This window comes from Eubalaena glacialis, chromosome 6, assembly GCF_028564815.1.
Source record: "Eubalaena glacialis isolate mEubGla1 chromosome 6, mEubGla1.1.hap2.+ XY, whole genome shotgun sequence".
Lineage (NCBI taxonomy): Eukaryota > Metazoa > Chordata > Mammalia > Artiodactyla > Balaenidae > Eubalaena > Eubalaena glacialis.
In genome coordinates this window covers 135,753,381-135,772,433 of record NC_083721.1, presented here as the reverse complement: position 1 = coordinate 135,772,433, position 19,053 = coordinate 135,753,381, and the positions used below count along the sequence as shown (strand labels likewise).

The 19,053-nt window shown below is 39.9% G+C and overlaps 1 protein-coding gene across 4 annotated transcripts in view; it reads left to right on the top strand.

Annotated features, from left to right (window-relative positions):
• The first annotated feature begins 4,855 nt into the window (after window positions 1–4,855).
• The window catches only part of DNAJC13 (DnaJ heat shock protein family (Hsp40) member C13), a 128,690-nt gene continuing 114,492 nt past the window's right edge, over window positions 4,856–19,053 (top strand). For 2 of the 4 annotated variants that reach the window (XM_061194673.1, XM_061194670.1), the window contains exon 1: window positions 4,864–4,943. In XM_061194673.1, the coding sequence (XP_061050656.1) occupies window positions 4,921–4,943 (23 nt within the window). In that variant the 5' untranslated portion in view covers window positions 4,864–4,920. Of the gene's footprint in view, window positions 4,944–5,423; window positions 5,586–19,053 lie in introns of those variants that run through there. The other 2 variants (XM_061194674.1, XM_061194671.1) reach the window with 2 other exon arrangements.

The window sequence follows — 19,053 nt, the reverse complement described above, 5'->3', positions numbered from 1 at the left end:
TAAGACCACTATACAGGTGGAGGATGGTGACTACATGCTGACCACAAGCACGTAGACCCCAGACTGGTTGGAACCAGCAGGTCAATGATTAAGATTCCTGAAACGTCACACTGTTACCTCACTACCAACCAACCAGAAGAAAGTGATGCACCCTGCAGCTCTACAACAAATGTTTCCTTTAAAAGCATTTCCCTGAAAACCATTAGGAAGTTTGGGTCTTTTGAGCATTAGCTGCCCATGCTCCTTGCTTGGCACCCTGCAATAAAGGCTATACTTTCCTTCACCACAACCCAGAGTCAGTAGATTGGCTTTATTGAACAGCAGGTGAGTGAACCCAAGTTAAGTTCAGTAACCATTTTTTGCAAAAATAGCAGTTGAGGTTAATTTTATTGAGAGATGGACACAGAAAGGCCTTTTCCTTAATCAGTTAATATTTCAATAATGGTTTCAAACTGTTAAACCACAAAAAAGGTATTTCATTTTCCCTCTTTATCCAACTCTGATAATATGGTCAGAACTAGATAATTTCCTGTAATTGATTGGAAGTATTGGGGAGGAAGAAATTTTCCTCTACCTTTCTAGATTCTTCTGGATGGTCTAAGAATTAAATGGACATGAGACAAATTAACAGGAGAAGATCAAAGTTTAATAACATGTATACATGGGAGAGACCTAGGAAAACTGAGTAACCTGTCAAAATGGCTGAAGCCCTTACCTTAAATACCATCCTCAGCTAAAGATAAAGGGAAGTCGAGGATGAGGATAGTCAATTAAGAGAGGTTGCAGGAAAAGCACAGTAAACAAGGATGATTTTGTTACAGATTTAAGTCATCGCTTATTCCATTGATAAGAGTTTCTAGAGATTTGGTCATCCTCCTCTTCAAGAGTCAGAGAGGGAGATGCCCTTACAAATGGAGATTTCCCTTACAAATGTAATGTTTCTTACAAAAGTGCAAGTCCTACTTGGTTTTTAGAGCACTTCTAATGCGTGCTGTTTCTCAGAAAATAACCAGCTTAAAACAATTAATATGCCAAGGGACATATTTTAGGGTGGCAAATTCTGCTCTGGAAACTATATACATATATACAGACACATATGTATATATGTCAAGGAATTCTCATGTCAATTTGCCAAATGTCAATAATTTCAAGTCTATATAATATATTAGTAAGGTATAGAGAAACACAAAATCTAAATATATGTGGTGAGATAAACCTTGAGACAAACTACAGGAGACAAACAATAACAACCACGTAAGAAATTAAAATGAAGTCCACTAGAGATCATACTAAGTGAAGTAAGTCAGAAAGAGAAAGACAAATACCATATGATATCACTTATATGTGGAATCTAAAATATGACACAAATGAACTTATCTACGAAACAGAAACAAATTCACAGATATAGAGAACAAACTTGTGGTTGTCAAGGGTGGGGGTGAGGAAGGGATGGATTGGGAGTTTGGGATTAGCAGATGCAAACTATTATATGTAGAATGGATAAACAACAAGGTCCTAGTGTATAGCACAGGGAACTATTTCAATATCCTGTAATAAACCATAATGGAAAAGAATATGAAAACGAATATATATACACACACACACATATAACTGAATCACTTTGAGTACAGCAGAAATTAACACAGCATTGTAAATCAACTATACTTCAATAAAATAAAATTTTCTAAAACAGAATAACAAAAAAATGAAGTCCAATAGAAAATGATTCCGTGGGAACGTCAAGCTTGCCAGCTCAACTGGAAAGTATTTTCTAACAGTATGTGTCTGCACAAGACCTTCTAAGCAGCACCATCCAAGAGAAGTTTAACAGGAACCACATATACAATTTTACATTTTCTAGTAGCTACATTTTAAAAAAAGAAACAAGTGAAGTTAATTTTAATAATGTCTTTTATTTAACTGAATATATAGCTAAAATATTTTTTCAACATGTAATCAATATAAAAATTTTAATGCAATATTTTAGATTTTTTCATATTAAATCTGGTATTTTAACTTTATTTCAAGTATTCAGTAGTATGGGGTTAGTGGTTACTATACTTGAAACAGTTCAAATCCTGCTGAATCATGCAGAGTTCTTAGGGATTGATTTAGGATCTGGGCTTTGATATAATTAGGCAGGTCCATTTAACAACAATAGGGAGCTTGACACGCAGCTGTTTGTCTTACGTCTAAAATCTTAAACCTCTCCAGTCTTGTATACTAACGTATGCCACTGATAAAAGCTATTGATATCTAAAAAGCTGTGAAATGTTGTAAATATATACCACATAATTTGTAAATTTGATATGTGTGCACTATGGAAGTATCAGAAAAGCTAATGCAAACTCGGATTCTGAATAAAAAGATAAATCCAGAAAGAGAAATTTGAGGGTCATGCCTTGTATTTGTCACTCTTTTTAAAAAGGCGGGCAAAGACTAGGGAAAGAAGAGACAAGTCCTCCTACCCTTCCTGACTCTCATGCTTAGTGCTAGTGTTTTTCGGTTTTTTTTTTAACATCTTTATTGGAGTATAATTGTTTTACAATGGTGTTTCTGCTGTATAACAAAGTGAATCAGCTATACATAAACATAGTGCTAGTGTTTTGAGGATACTAACATGTGCCAATCAATTAACAGCAACCAGGGGAATTGTGAAAAGGCTTGAAACCACATCCTGTAAGCAACAGTGGAAAGCACTAGGAATATGGCTTCTGAAGACAGAGGCTGCGGCCAGGGTGGTTAAGCACAGAGATAATAAGCAGAAGAGAACGGGGTAGATAGGATTTGCTGTATTGGCAAATACTTAAAAGGGATGTCACAGAAGAGGAATAGGCAAAAACAAACAAACAAACAAACTACTCGTGAAATAGAGGGCAAGTTGGCTGAATACAAAGAAAGTGGTTTCTAAAACTGCAATGAAAAAAATGCCTTGGAAGGCAGGGAATATCCCACTTTAGTGGAATTTAGGAGGGGTGGGGCAGGGCGGGGGAGGAGGTGAAATTCATCATGCCTAAGGCTCTTCCTAACTCCAAGTATGGGTTTTATTTTTCCCAAATATTGAACAGAGAGGTAGTGTGGAGGTTTAATAGTTCACTGGCCTTGATGTTACAAGTCCTGTAGCTAAATCTCGGCTCAACCTTTAGGAGTTAGGTTACCCTGGGTAAGTTTCTTAGACTCTCTCAGTTTGTTTCCTCTATAAAATAAAAATAATACATCCCATATCTACTTCTGGGATTACTGGAAAGCTTTGTAAGCTATAAAATGCTACATAAACAAAAATTTCTGTTTCCCTGGAATAAACCAAAGAAGGCCCCTTAACTGAGCCCTCCTATTTCTTTTTCCTTCTCCTCCCTTTATACTGTATTTCAGGTCCTGTTGTAACCAAGCAGGACCCTATGGGGCCTTCCTGGGACAGATTCCCTGCCCCCTCAAGTCCTCCGCCTGCCTCTTGTTTGCGAAAAAAAAACCTTAGCCTCCTAGGCCATCCCACAGTTTCAAAGAATAAATTTAATCAGAGAAGTGAGAAGCTGCAGAAATAAAGGAAAACGGTCAAGACAAAATAATAATAGTTTAGTCATTAAACAAAGTCAAGGACCTTTAGTTCCTTCTCAAGGGCTATAGATAATATTCTGAGCCATATCCTTTGAGCTGTTTTGCAGATACTGAAACCCCCACCAGGTGGAAGAAGTTAACTGTACACTGCCTACAAGCATGCAGACCCCAGATCGACTGGAACCAGAAGGTTGATGATGTTGACTCCTGATTACCTCACCACCAAACAATCAGAAGAACGTCCCTGAGCTGATCACACACTCCGCAACCCTCTCCCTCACCCGGCCTTTAAAAACCTTTCCCTGAAAGCCACAGGGGAGTTCAGGTCTTTTGAGCATTGGGGGCCTGCACTCCTTATTTGACACCTACAATAAACACTGCACTTTCCTTCCCCACAACCTGGTGTCAGTACATTGGCTTTACTATGCACTGGAGCCAGCGGGTCCAAGTTTGGTTCCGAAACAGTCTTCCCACACCCAGTTATTCCTGGTGCCACCCCTTAGATGTACCTTATCTTACTGATGGAATACAGGAAAAGTCTACTGTAAGGATAAATGCAGTCTTTTTCTACCTCAAGGTAGGGCAAAGGGTCAAAACAGTCAGGAAGCAAAATCTGGAAGAGCCATTGTCTACATTTTTCATCCTGCAATTGCCATCTCTAAAAACGAGACAACCAGTGAAAGGACTGCCAAAGAAAATATTATACTATTTCAGGATTGCTCTACTGAGGATTAAACCTCTTACCAGAGACCTTTAACCCTCATTAAAAAATGAATTCATGCCAGCCACCTACACCACCCATGTTTTGAAGCTTGCAGCAGAATTTTAAAGTTTGCACTGTTAGAACAAAAAAGAACTGGACTAACTTCAAATTATTTTTGAACTGTGGTCTTTAGATTTCAGGTCTGAGAGTAGAGACTGAACTTAATTAAACCCTTACCCACAGGTAACACATACTATCACCTCTTTTCTCTAACCTGATTCCCCTCCCCCAGCTTCCATATACGTTCAGGGCGATCGCATCGAAGGTACAGGTCCTAGAGTGAGATTGCTTCGGTCCACTGCTGTGGGGAGGGGCCTCAATTTATCTGCAAAACAAAGATAATTCCTACTTCACAGAGTTGAGGATTAACTAAGTAAACCCCTTGACACGTGATCAGCAATAAAAGGGAGCTATCAGTATTACTATTCTGGCACTCCCACCAGCAAAAGGCTGCCGGTATTTCCGAAGCTTTGGTCTCCGTGACTTCCCAAACCAACCAATATTTAAACCCTTTTCAGCTGTCTTCTGGGAGTCTCAACAGCAAGTGAAACTGCCGGCTCGCGATCCACCAAATCGGGTATAGACTGCCTCGCGGATACTCCATGGCACTTGAAGTCAAGACTGGGTAAATGCTTTAAAACAAGACCTCAGGGGATTAGGAGTGCAAAACCCGTGCCGCGTGACGACCACTGGCGGGACTCAGCCACACGCTGAGAGCCGGGTTCCCTTCACGCGCTGCATGGACTCCAAATCCCACTGCCGGCCTCGACCTTCTGCGCATGTCTAACTGCATTGAGGGAGGAGGGCGGGCGGACCAGCCGGCGGAGTAGCCGGCGGAACGCGGAATTTCACTGAAAGTGGGCGAATAAGACGCGGAGGGCTGGATGCGAGAGGGCGGGGCAGAAAGCGGAAGAATTGAAATCAGCTGACCGGGTCTTGTGACAGTCTGGGCGGGGGCGACGCAGGCGTATTGGAACGCGGTCGCTCAAAGCCTGAGCGAAGATGGCGGCCTCCAGAGTGAGCCTCTGAGAGGCAGAGGGAGGAGGCGGAGGAGGCGGAGGGGGGCCAGGGGGCGGAGGGGTCGGAGGGGGCGGGGAGGCAGCGCCGCCGCGACAGCAGGACCCCGCGGGAGCGGAGCTACAGGGCCCCCGCGGGGGAAAGGGGAAGTGGTGAGGGGGAGGAGGCCGGAGGGCGCCTCATCCCACTCTGGACGTTGAGCCGGCGGCGGGAGGAGCTCGGGCTGGAGCCTCTCCAGCCTCCCGCGAAGGTAAATCACTACGGGCACCGGACTCTGGCTCTGCTTTACCCCCTCGCCACGCCGCGGGGACTTGGGGGACCAACAGCAGGGAGAAGGAGGGGTGGTGTCTGGGCCGCAACTTACTTCAGTTAAGGGAAGCAGATTACCCTCCCCCCAGATTGCTGGTCTGGTTCCTGTCCTCCGACCCCGCCCGCCCCCCGCGGTTCTGAGTGACAGTCCCCCAGGGCCCTGCCTTGTTCAGCCCCACCCCTCTTTTCGCCTCGTTTTCTGGTTTTCTACCCACCACGGTCCCCCACTCCACTCTGCACATCCTTACCCTACACAGCCCTTATTCCTCTCTGGGCTCCGCCCTCGGGATTCCCTTCCAGCTTCCTAGTCTGAGCAGTCTTCCCGCTGGAGGCCGGGAACTCTTGTTTCCTTGGGTGGGCGACCCTCCTTCCTCCCATGCCCTGCATAGACTTTATTTGCTTAGCTTTGTTTCGTTTTGTTAGGAACTGGGGAGCACCCGTGTGGTTTCTTCTCCAGTCCTTCTCTTATCCAAAATGAAGTTTTCGTCCACAGCTTTTCCTTTTTGCAAGGTAGCTTATTCACAGGGGCCTTTCCTTCGCTGCTGTGATTTTGCCTCTGAATGCGGCCTTTGGAGTGGATGAAATAGGACTTAAACGCTCAGTGAAGTGGCTGTTAAACGCGGATTTGACTTAGTGCACTTAAGAAGAGTGTATTCCCTTAAATTGTCTCCTTACTGTAGGATGTTAAGTTAACCACGCTTGTCTTGAGATTGTTACTTTTATCATTTGCTTAGGGGAGAAAATTAGAAATCTTCCCCAGATGTGGCGATGGTTTCCTGAAGTAATGATTTCTCAATTCCCCTCTGCTTTTCCTTTTGACCCGACCTTGATTTCTCTCAGGGCCTCTCTACCTGATGCTGTTGCCTCACTGTGAAGGACTTTATACTGTAGGGTTATTTTGAGCGTCTTGGAATATAGTGTCTTGGGTAAAAAGTTAAATTTCAGAATATTTCTTCAGGACCTGTCCCGAGGATTGTCTTACTGTGTTTTCTTTCTTGCTTGATGGATCTGGTAGATTTCTAGGTTTGAAAGTACTGTCTGCAGAGTTTAAGGAAATTACTCACGGTTGTCAGGTTTTGTAGTTATGTTACCAGTACTCTGTGAGTTTATGGGAATATGAAACAGAACTTGCCTTTAAAAAAAAAAAAAAAGGACATTTAGAGAATTATTTGTCAGTAATTGGGTATCCCCAAAAGGCTTGATTTCACTATTCTTTAGAAAGTGCTTTATTGTTTGACTTAATTTAGCATATAACATAAGATCTTGTTAACATTTTAAATGTAATGTGAAACAGTTTAAGCAGCTATATCTCAAACTTGGCTTTTGCGGTTAATATCACAATGGAACATAAGTCCATACTTGTTTAGAAATATTACATTATACTCCTTGTTTGAAAACAGGAAGTAGAACATATTAAGGGAGGAAAAGAGGAGTCAGAAGGTTAAGAGATAGGAATGTAAAGCTGTAGTTCAGTTCATGGAAAATACCACAATTTGTATTCCACTGGGAGGTAATGGATATTCCTGTTTTTCTAAAGTGGCAGTAGTAAATAGTCTAAAATATATGAATGGTATGAGAGGAAAAGTTATGGAATTATGGAAAGCATAAATTCTTATTTGTAAGAATTAACTTTATCCACAAATAAATGGAAGGTGGTTGCTTAGGTGGACAGAAACAATACTGGCTTTATTACTGAATTTGTAAAAAGGTTGGTAGTGGAGTCAGGTTCTCAGTAGCTGTTAAATTCTGGTTGAAATAAAATGTTTTAACTAATTTGGCTCCATTCCTCAACCAGTTCTATTTACACAGGTGAATTTGAGGTTTCCTTCGCACATACCTTTCCCCTTTTTCTCCGATTGAAGTACTTAAAATTGGTAAAATAGAAGCAAGGCTAAGCAGATAAACTAGCAAAAATTTTGTTGCTACTAATACTGTAGTTTTAGGCCTAAATGTTAACTGTAATACTTATTAGTGGTTAAAGGGGAGTTGTTTTGAAAGCGGTCCTTTAAGTCAGTGTTTCTCAACTTTATCAAACCCAATAAAGGCCAACTTTTTATTTCAAATAATTAGTAACAGCCCCTTTACTATCCTGAAATAATAGTTTATAAATAATATAACCACCTTCTGGCTTTGGCCCTGGGACAAAAAGAAGCTTTGCTTCCACTGTTAGAACAAAAAAGAACTGGACTAACTTCAAATTCATGACTTTTTTTTTTTTTGAAACCTATTAAATAGCTGAGGCCACAGAGCAAACCACTGGCCCAAAGTTTAAGGAGAGAAAGAGTATGTATGAACTCACATTCACCTTCAGTAGACACAGCTGGACACTGTTAAGAAGTGTTCAGCTAGAATAGCTGACAAGAAAAGGAAGCCTGGGTGCACCTTCTTCCGATCTCTTTACCTACAAACCTCACTGGGTACTCCTAGAAAAGACTGGGTTGAGCTCTGGGGAGTGTCTGCTGTGGTGCTGACCTAGAGGAGAAGAGCAGCAGAACTTTCTGGAGGGGCAAGAAAACTGTGCTCAGAGTCTTCCCCTCTGTCTCTTCTATGGAACAAAAGCCTTAATCTATGGAGGGAAGGGCGTCTTTGCTAGCAGGCCCTGTTGGTGAGCATTCATTGAGCTGGGGGAAGACAAAAGTAGGGGGAAAGAATCTTTTCTTGGGGGAGGGGCACTGAGCCCAAAACTGCAGCCTGGGGAAACAGGAAGATCCTGTGATCCAGAGACACAGTGTTATGTCTAAGAGTAAACCTTAATCAGAACAACAGAGACTGTACCCCCAACTCACTGCCATCAAGCTAAGAAGCTGTGAATAATAAGCAACTGCAAAATACTACAAGGTGAAGAACAAGATTATGCAAAGAGGCTCAGGGCAAAGAATCAAATAGACATTGCTTTAGTAAACCACCCCCCACCATAGGCACAAGCTATTCTGTAGATATTCGAAGCCTGTGGTACACTGAGGATAACCGTAGCAACAGCAAAATCATGAACCCAGCCCAACTCCTAACACCCAGCACTAAAGACCTAGCAAAGAAAAGGTGTGCCCATTTCCTGTCACAAAAATTATTTACCTCTATCTCTACTGTCTTATACATGTCCAGCTTTCAACAAAAAATTACAAGTCATACAAAAGGCAAAAAAAATTCCCAAGAGAAAGAGCAATCATCAGAAATACTCTTTGATTAATACAGATGCTACTATCTGGTAAGGAATTTAAAATGACTATAATTAATATGTTAAAGGTATGAACAAAAAGTGGACAATGTACAAGATCAGGTGGGTAATTTCAGCTGAGAGACAGAAACTATAAGAAAGAATCAAAAGGAAATGTTAGAAGTTTCATTACATAGTAAAGAGCTGCAGAATGCCTTTGGGCTCATCAATAGATTTGACACAACCAAGGAAAGAATCAGTGAACTTGTAGATGTCAGAAATTATCCAACTGAAACACAAAAAAAGAGTTCAAAAAAAGAACAAGATCTTGGGGATAATATCAAACATTTATTATAAATATATGCATAGTTGGAATCCCAGAAGAGAACAGAGCAGAAGATATTTGAGGAAATAATAGAAAATTTCCCCAAATTAATGTCAGACATCAAACCACAGGTGCAAGAAGCTTAGAGAACACCAAGCAGGATAAATACCTGCCCCTTAAAAAACCCACACAAAACACACCTAGACATAACAAATTCAAGCTGATGTAAACAAAGGACAAAGAGAAACTCTTGAAAGTAGCCAAAGAGAAGCATTACAGAGGAACAAAGGTAAGAGTTACAGCAGAGAAACCATGCAAGCAAGAAGACAACTGAGTGACAACTTTAAAGTACTGAAGGAAAAAACAGTAAGAAATATAAAAAATGAAGACAAAATATAGATACTCTGAAAAGCCATGAGAATTCAAAGTATAATCTCTCAGTTTATATGATATATGCATTCCTGGAAAATTATGTGCATATTAAACTGCAAAACATACTTTGTGATTTGTATTTTAACATAAAACTAAATTCTGGGGTTAACTATAAATAGGCTTTTATCTATGTGAATGACCACTTGGATATTTGAAAGTCACTTGAGGACAATTCTTCAATCTATGGGACTGTCTTATACATTGAGGGGTATCTAGCCCCATCCACTAAATCCTAGTAGTGTTTCTAATCATAGTGTCTCAAGGATCAGCATTCCCCCCCCACCTCCACCCCCGCAACCATTACTTTAATTCAGAATTTTAATCAGTGTTTTCAGCACGTTTTTCTGCTTCAGCAGTGTTGACACATGCTTAGCACATGCCAGTCAGTAACGTCTCTTGTCATATGGTGTGATTCTTAGTTCTGGGAACTCCTTTGAGAATCACTGATTTAGGGGATATCTTTGTAGCAAGTAACTTAAGCCAACATGATTGTGATCATTTTTGCAAACTTAAGACACAGTTACCTGTGCAAAGTTACATTTAAGTATGGTTCAGTCAATAAAGCCGAGCATAATTTGCTAGTAGTTCTTTTCAGATGCTCTTAAGTTTATTCAGCAGCCTACATATTTGAGTTTTACTTGTACTTTTATGGACTACTTAAGAGGAAGAGTGATCTCTAAAATAAAGTCTGAAATCAGTGGGGTTTTTATAGTTTCAGAACTTAAGTTGCCCTTAGAAGTAGGCCACACTGCTTAAGCAGTGTTCACATATTTAGCACATGCTAAATATGGTAATATTGGTAATTGGTAATATCATTTTTGCAATTTATCAGTAAGAATTTGACCTTTTGATGAACAAATTGAAAACAAAATCCCTAAAGCAATCTAAATTATTTTAATGTTCTGATTTTGCCAAGTATGGTTTGAAACATAATGGAAGGATTGATAAGGTTATGATTGTAGGAGACTTTCTCTAATGTGTAATAAATTCTGTACTAATTATATTAAAATTTAAATTCTTTTACTAGTGCTGTGGGGTTTCTCTCTCCCTCAGACTTGTGCAGAATATATTTTGCATGTTTATCAAATCTTAGAGTAGATAAGCCATTTCTCTCCCCAAACTAATAGGACTGGGTTTAATTTTAAAAGTAGAATTTTCCTTTTTTTTTTTTTTTAAGATAACTGGTAGATTTGGGAGTGTTCTGTAAACTGTGAAGCACTATGGCAGAGTTAGGAATAATAGGGATTTTTCGGAAAGAGCCAAACTAGAAGCCTGCGTGTTGTTGCTATTTTGTATTGGGTGAAAGAAAGGGAAATTGCAGCCACTTAAACTCTTTGTCTTTTACTAGTATAAAGAGCACAGGGTTTGGGTATTAAGATGCTTACTGTAAAACTTTCTTCAAGTTATATTTGTTATATGCTTAGGAAATTTAGTCCCCCATTATGCGTTTACTATATTGTTAAGAAAAACAAGTTAAAACGTGGCATTTTTTACCATTAGGGTCTATTTAGCATATTAGAGCAAGGTTATTAAGTGCCTGTTTGTGAGCTGACGAACAGTTTATTGAACTAGTACATTTTGTTCTTGCATAAGCCAAGTTAGCTTCAAAGATAAAATGAAATAGAAATTGTGTCTAGAAAGTTTTAAGAATGTGTGCAAACTAAAAATGTGTAAGTGATCAGTACCACTGATTTCACAGAATTGCTTAAGTGAACACATTTCTTAGTTGGTTTTTTGTTTGTTTTTCTCCAGGTGAATATTTTAAGGCATTTTTAAGTTTTGGAAAGGGAAGAGTCATAACCATGCATCTTTCCTGGCAAAAACATTAATTTTTTTTTTTACAACAGATAGAGGTCTATTTTGTGAGAAATAAGAATTATTCCCTCAGATTGAATCTAAAATATGAAGAGATAGGTATCTTTTTCAATATCTGATTTACACTGAAGAGAAAAGGCCAGCAAAATTAACTGCTATGGTATGTATGCTTGCTTCTCCCCCCATTGAGATCATATTAAGTGTTTCTTCAGATTTAGGGGTTGCTTTTGAATTTCTCTTGCCCTTTTATTTCATGAATATATATTCAGTTTCTAATTGGAGAGGAATGGATTTTTGTAAAGAGAATGAGGGGATCTTAGATTATTTTGCCCTATGGTGGCAGAAGTATTTGAAAGTTTATGTTAATGTGGCAGACAATTCAGAGGTTTCAATATTGTAACTTCTGGGCAATTATTTGGACATGTGATTGTCACCTGAAATTTGGTGTTACCACTGGCTTTCTTACCACATTTATTTCTGGAGTTATCGGGTTCTTCAGCAAGTTAAGAAAGCTAAGATAGGGTGTACTAAAACCTTACTTTGTGATCTTTTTTTTTTCTTTTTGTTCTTTTGTTTTTTCAAATTTTTTTTTTTAAACATCTTTATTGAAGTATAATTACTTTACAATGGTGTGTTAGCTTCTGCTTTATAACAAAGTGAATCAGTTATACATATACATATGTTCCCATATCTCTTCCCTCTTGCGTCTCCCTCCCTCCCACCCTCCCTATCCCACCCCTCTAGGTGGTCACAAAGCACCGAGCTGATCTCCCTGTGCTATGTGGCTGCTTCCCACTAGCTATCTATTTTACATTTGGTAGTGTATATATGTCCATGACACTCTCTCACCCTGTCACATCTCACCCCTCCCCCTCCCCATATCCTCAAGTCCATTCTCTAGTAGGTCTGTGTCTTTAGTCCCATCTTGCCACTAGGTTCTTCATGACCTTTTTTTTCCCCCTTAGATTCCATATATATGTGTTAGCATACTGTATTTGTTTTTCTCTTTCTGACTTACTTCACTCTGTATGACAGACTCTAACTCCATCCACCTCATTACAAACACCTCCATTTCATTTCTTTTTATGGCTGAGTAATATTCCATTGTATATATGTGCCACATCTTCTTTATCCATTCATCCGATGATGGACACCTAGGTTGCTTCCATGTCCTGGCTATTGTAAACAGAGCTGCAATGAATATTTTGGTACATGACTCTTTCTGAATTATGGTTTTCTCAGGGTATATGCCCAGTAGTGGGATTGCTGGGTCATATGGTAGTTCTATTTTTAGTTTTTTAAGGAACCTCCATACTGTTCTCCATAGTGGCTGTATCAATTTACATTCCCACCAACAGTGCAAGAGTGTTCCCTTTTCTCCACACCCTCTCCAGCATTTATTGTTTCTAGATTTTTTGATGATGGCCATTCTGACCGGTGTGAGATGATACCTCATTGTAGTTTTGATTTGCATTTCTCTAATGATTAATGATGTTGAGCATTCTTTCATGTGTCTGTTGGCAATCTGTATCTCTTCTTTGGAGAAATGTCTATTTAGGTCTTCTGCCCATTTTTGGATTGGGTTGTTTGTTTTTTTGTTATTGAGCTGCATGAGCTGCTTGTAAATCTTGGAGATTAATCCTTTGTCAGTTGCTTCATTTGCAAATATTTTCTCCCATTCTGAGGGTTGTCTTTTGGTCTTGTTTATGGTTTCCTTTGCTGTGCAAAAGCTTTTAAGTTTCATTAGGTCCCATTTGTTTATTTGTGTTTTTATTTCCATTTCTCTAGGACCTGGGTCAAAAAGGATCTTGCTGTGACTTATGTCATACAGTGTTCTGCCTATGTTTTCCTCTAAGAGTTTGATAGTTTCTGGCCTTACACTTAGGTCTTTAATCCATTTTGAGTTTATTTTTGTGTATGGTGTTAGGGAGTGTTCTAATTTCATACTTTTACATGTACCTGTCCAATTTTCCCAGCACCACTTATTGAAGAGGCTGTCTTTTCTCCACTGTATATGCTTGCCTCCTTTATCAAAGATAAGGTGACCATATGTGCGTGGGCTTATCTCTGGGCTTTCTATCCTGTTCCATTGATCTATATTTCTGTTTTTGTGCCAGTACCAAACTGTCTTGATTACTGTAGCTTTGTAATATAGTCTGAAGTCAGGGAGCCTGATTCCTCCAGCTCCATTTTTCGTTCTCAAGATTGCTTTGGCTATTCGGGGTCTTTTGTGTTTCCATACAAATTGTGAAATTTTTTGTTCTAGTTCTGTGAAAAATGCCAGTGGTAGTTTGATAGGGATTGCATTGAATCTGTAGATTGCTTTGGGTAGCAGAGTCATTTTCACAATGTTGATTCTTCCAATCCAAGAACATGGTATATCTCTCCATCTATTTGTATCATCTTTAATTTCTTTCCTCAGTGTCCTATAATTGTCTGCATACAGGTCTTTTGTCTCCTTAGGTAGGTTTATTCCTAGGTATTTTATTCTTTTTGTTGCAATGGTAAACGGGAGTGTTTTCTTAATTTCACTTTCAGATTTTTCATCATTAGTATACAGGAATGCAAGAGATTTCTGTGCATTAATTTTGTATCCTGCTACTTTACCAAATTCATTGATTAGCTCTAGTAGTTTTCTGGTAGCATCTTTTGGATTCTCTACGTATAGTATCATGTCATCTGCAAACAGTGACAGCTTTACTTCTTCTTTTCCGATTTGGATTCCTTTTATTTCTTTTTCGTCTCTGATTGCTGTGGCTAACACTTCCAAAACTATGTTGAATAATAGTGGTGAGAGTGGGCAACCTTGTCTTGTTCCTGATCTTAGTGGAAATGGTTTCAGTTTTTCACCATTGAGGACAATGTTGGCTGTGGGTTTGTCATATACGGCCTTTATTATGTTGAGGAAAGTTCCCTCTATGCCTACTTTCTGCAGGACTTTTATCATAAATGGGTGTTGAATTTTGTCGAAAACTTTCTCTGCATCTATTGAGATGATCATATGGTTTTTCTCCTTCAATTTGTTAATATGATGTATCACGTTGATTGATTTGCGTATATTGAAGAATCCTTGCATTCCTGGAATAAACCCCACTTGATCATGGTGTATGATCCTTTTAATGTGCTGTTGGATTCTGTTTGCTAGTATTTTGTTGAGGATTTTTGCATCTATGTTCATCAGTGATATTGGCCTGTAGTTTTCTTTCTTTGTGACATCTTTGCCTGGTTTTGGTATCAGGGTGATGGTGGCCTCGTAGAATGAGTTGGGGAGTGTTCCTCCCTCTGCAATATTTTGGAAGAGTTTGAGAAGGATAGGTGTTAGCTCTTCTCTAAATGTGTGGTAGAATTCGCCTGTGAAGCCATCTGGTCCTGGGCTTTTGTGTGTTGGAAGATTTTTAATCACAGTTTCAATTTCAGTGCTTGTGATTGGTCTATTCATATTTTCTATTTCTTCCTGGTTCAGTCTCGGCAGGTTGTGCATTTCTAAGAATCTGTCCATTTCTTCCAGGTTGTCCATTTTATTAGCATAGAGTTGCTTGTAGTAATCTCTTATGATCGTTTGTATTTCTGCAGTGTCAGTGGTTACTTCTCCTTTTTCATTTCTAATTCTATTGATTTGAGTCTTCTCCTTTTTTCTCTTGATGAGTCTGGCTAATGGTTTATCAATTTTGTTTATCTTCTCAAAGAACCAGCTTTTAGTTTCATTGATTTTTGCTATTGTTTCCTTCATTTCTTTTTCATTTATTTCTGATCTGATCTTTATGATTTCTTTCCTTCTGCTAGCTTTGGGGTTTTTTTGTTCTTCTTTCTCTAATTGCTTTAGGTGCAAGGTTAGGTTGTTTATTCGAGATGTTTCCTGTTTCTTGATGTAGGCTTGTATTGCTATAAACTTCCCTCTTAGAACTGCTTTTGCTGCATCCCATAGGTTTTGGATCGTCGTGTCTCCATTGTCATTTGTTTCTAGGTATTTTTTGATTTCCCCTTTGATTTCTTCAGTGATCACTTCGTTATTAAGTAGTGTATTGCGTAGCCTCCATGTGTTTGTATTTTTTACAGATCTTTTCCTGTAATTAATATCTAGTCTCATAGCGTTGTGGTCGGAAAAGATACTTGATACGATTTCAATTTTCTTAAATTTACCAAGGCTTGATTTGTGACCCAAGATATGATCTATCCTGGAGAATGTTCCATGAGCACTTGAGAAAAATGTGTATTCTGTTGTTTTTGGGTGGAATGCCCTATAAATATCAATTAAGTCCATCTTGTTTAATGTATCATTTAAAGCTTGTGTTTCCTTATTTATTTTCGTTTTGGATGATCTGTCCATTGGTGAAAGTGGGGTGTTAAAGTCCCCTACTATGATTGTGTTACTGTCGATTTCCCCTTTTATGGCTGTTAGTATTTGCCTTATGTATTGAGGTGCTCCTATGTTGGGTGCATAAATATTTACAATTGTTATACCTTCCTCTTGGATCGATCCCTTGATCATTATATAGTGTCCTTCTTTGTCTCTTGTAATAGTCTTTATTTTAAAGTCTATTTTGTCTGATATGAGAATTGCTACTCCAGCTTTCTTTTGATTTCCATTTGCATGGAATATCTTTTTCCATCCCCTCACTTTCAGTCTGTATGTGTCTTTAGGTCTGAAGTGGGTCTCTTGTAGACAGCATATATATGGGTCTTGTTTTTGTATCCATTCAGCCAGTCTGTGTCCTTTGGTGGGAGCACTTAATCCATTTACATTTAAGGTAATTATCGATATGTATGTTCCTATTCCCATTTTCTTAAATGTTTTGGGTTTGTTATTGTAGGTGTTTTCCTTCTCTTGTTTTTCTTGCCTAGAGACGGCCCTTTAGCATTTGTTGTAAAGCTGGTTTGGTGGTGCTGAACTCTCTCAGCTTTTGCTTGTCTGTAAAGGTTTTAATTTCTCCATCAAATCTGAATGAGATCCTTGCTGGGTAGAGTAATCTTGGTTGTAGGTTTTTCTCCTTCATCACTTTAAGTATATCCTGCCACTCCCTTCTGGTTTGCAGAGTTTCTGCTGAAAGATCAGCTGTTAACCTTATGGGGATGCCCTTGTGTGTTATTTGTTGTTTTTCCCTTGCTGCTTTTAATATGTTTTCTTTATATTTAATTTTTGATAGTTTGATTAATATGTGTCTTGGTGTGTTTGTCCTTGGATTTATCCTGTATGGGACTCTCTGTGCTTCCAGGACTTGATTAACTATTTCCTTTCCCATATTAGGGAAGTTTTCAACTATAATCTTTTCAAATATTTTCTCAGTCCCTTTCTTTTTCTCTTCTTCTTCTGGGACCCCTATAATTCGAATGTTGGTGCGTTTAATGTTGTCCCAGAGGTCTCTGAGACTGTCCTCAGTTCTTTTCATTCTTTTTTCTTTATTCTGGTCTGCAGTAGTTATTTCCACCATTTTATCTTCCAGGTCACTTATCCGTTCTTCTGCCTCAGTTATTCTGCTATTGATCCCATCTAGAGTATTTTTAATTTCATTTATTGTGCTTGTCATCGTTGCTTGGTTCCTCTTTAGTTCTTCTACGTCCTTGTTAAATGTTTCTTGCATTTTGTCTATTCTATTTCCAAGATTTTGGATCATCCTTACTATCATTATTCTGAATTCTTTTTCAGGTAGACTACCTATTTCCTCTTCATTTGTTAGGTCTGGTGTGTTTTGACCCTGCTCCTTCATCTGCTGTGTGTTTTTCTGTCTTCTCATTTTGCTTATCTTACTGTGTTTGGGGTCTCCTTTTCACAGGCTGCAGGTTCGTAGTTCCCGTTGTTTTTGTATCTGTCCCCAGTGGCTAAGGTTGGTTCAGTGGGTTGTGTAGGTTTCCTGGTGGAGGGAACTAGTGCCTGTGTTCTGGTGGATGAGGCTGGATGTTGTCTTTCTGGTGGGCTCGTCCACGTCTGGTGGTGTGTTTTGGGGTGTCTGTGGCCTTATTATGATTTTAGGCAGCCTCTCTGTTGATGGATGGGGCTGTGTTCCTGTCTTGCTAGTTGTTTGGCGTAGGGTGTCCAGCACTGTAGCTTGCTGGTCGTTGAGTGAAGCTGGGTCTTGATGTTGAGATGGAGATCTCTCAGAGATTTTCGCTGTTTGGTATTACGTGGAGCTGGGAGGTCTCTTGTGGACCAGTGTCCTGAAGTTGGCTCTCCCACCTCAGAGGCACAGCCCTGATGCCTGGCTGGAGCACCAAGAGCCTTTCATCCACACGGCTCAGAATAAAAGGGAGAAAAAATGGAAAGAAAGAAAGAAAGAGGATAAAATAAAATAAAATAAAGCAATTATAATAAAAAATAAGAAAAAAAATTATTAAGAGTAAATTTATTAAGAAAAATTTTTTTTTAATTTTTAAAAATAGATTTATTAATTTTTTATACTAAAAATAAGAAAAAAATTAAGAAAAAATTTATTAAGAAAAAAAGTTTTTTAATTTTTTAAAATAAAAAATATGAAAAAACTTATTAAAAATTTTTTTTTAATTTTTTAAAAATAGAAAATAAGGAAAAAATTATTAAGAAAACATTTATTAGGGGAAAAAAATTTTTTTTAAGAAAAAAAAAAAAAAAAAATCGGACGGACCTAACCCTAGGACTAACGGTGAGAGCAAAGCTATACAGACAAAATCTCACCCAGAAGCATACACATATACACTCACAAAAAAAGGAAAAGGGAAAAAGTTAATATATCCTGCTCCCAAAGTCCACCTCCTGAATTTGGGATGATTCGTTGTCTATTCAGGTATTCAACAGATGCAGGTACATCAGGTTGTTTGTGGAGCTTTAATCCGCTGCTTCTGAGGCTGCTGGGCGAAATTTCCCTTTCTCTTCTTTGTTCGTACAGCTCCCAGGGTTCAGCTTTGGATTTGGACCCGCCTCTGCATGTAGGTTGCCTGAGGGCGTCTGTTCCCCGCCCAGACAGAACGGGGTTAAAGGAGCAGCTGATTCGTGGGCTCTGGCTCAGTCAGGCTGGGGGGAGGGAGCGGTACGGAGGAGGCGGGGCAAGCCTGCGGCGGCCGAAGCCGGCGTGACGTTGCAGCAGCCTGAGGCGCGCCGTGCGCTCTCCCGGGGAAGTTGTCCCCAGATTACGGTAGCCTGGCCGTGGCGGGCTGCACAGGCTCCCGGGAGGGGCGGTGTGGAGAATGACCTGTGCTCGCCCACAGGCTTTTTGGTGGCGGCAGCAGCAGCCTTAGTGTCTCATGCCCGTCTCTGGGGTCCGCGCTGACAGCCGCGGCTCGCGCCCGTCTCTGGAGTTCGTTTAAGTGGCGCTTGAATCCCTTCTCCTTGCACGCCGCGAAACAAAGAGGCAAGAAAAAGTCTCTTGCCTCTTTGGCAGCTGCAGTCTTTTTCCCGGACTCCCTCCCGGCTAGCACCGAAGCCCGAGCCTCAGCTCCCAGCCCCCGCCCGCCACGGCGGCTGAGCAGACAAGCCTCTCGGGCTGGTGAGTGCTGGTCGGCACCGAGCCTCTGTGCGGGAATCTCTCCGCTTTGCCCTCCGCACCAATGTGGCTGCGCTGTCCTCCGTGGCTCTGAAGCTTCCCCCCTCTGCTACCCGCAGTCTCCGCCCGCGAAGGGGCTTCCTAGTGTGTGGAAACCTTTCCTCCTTCACAGCTCCTTCCCACTGGTGCAGGTCCCGTCCCTATTCTTTTGTCTCTGTTATTTCTTTTTTCT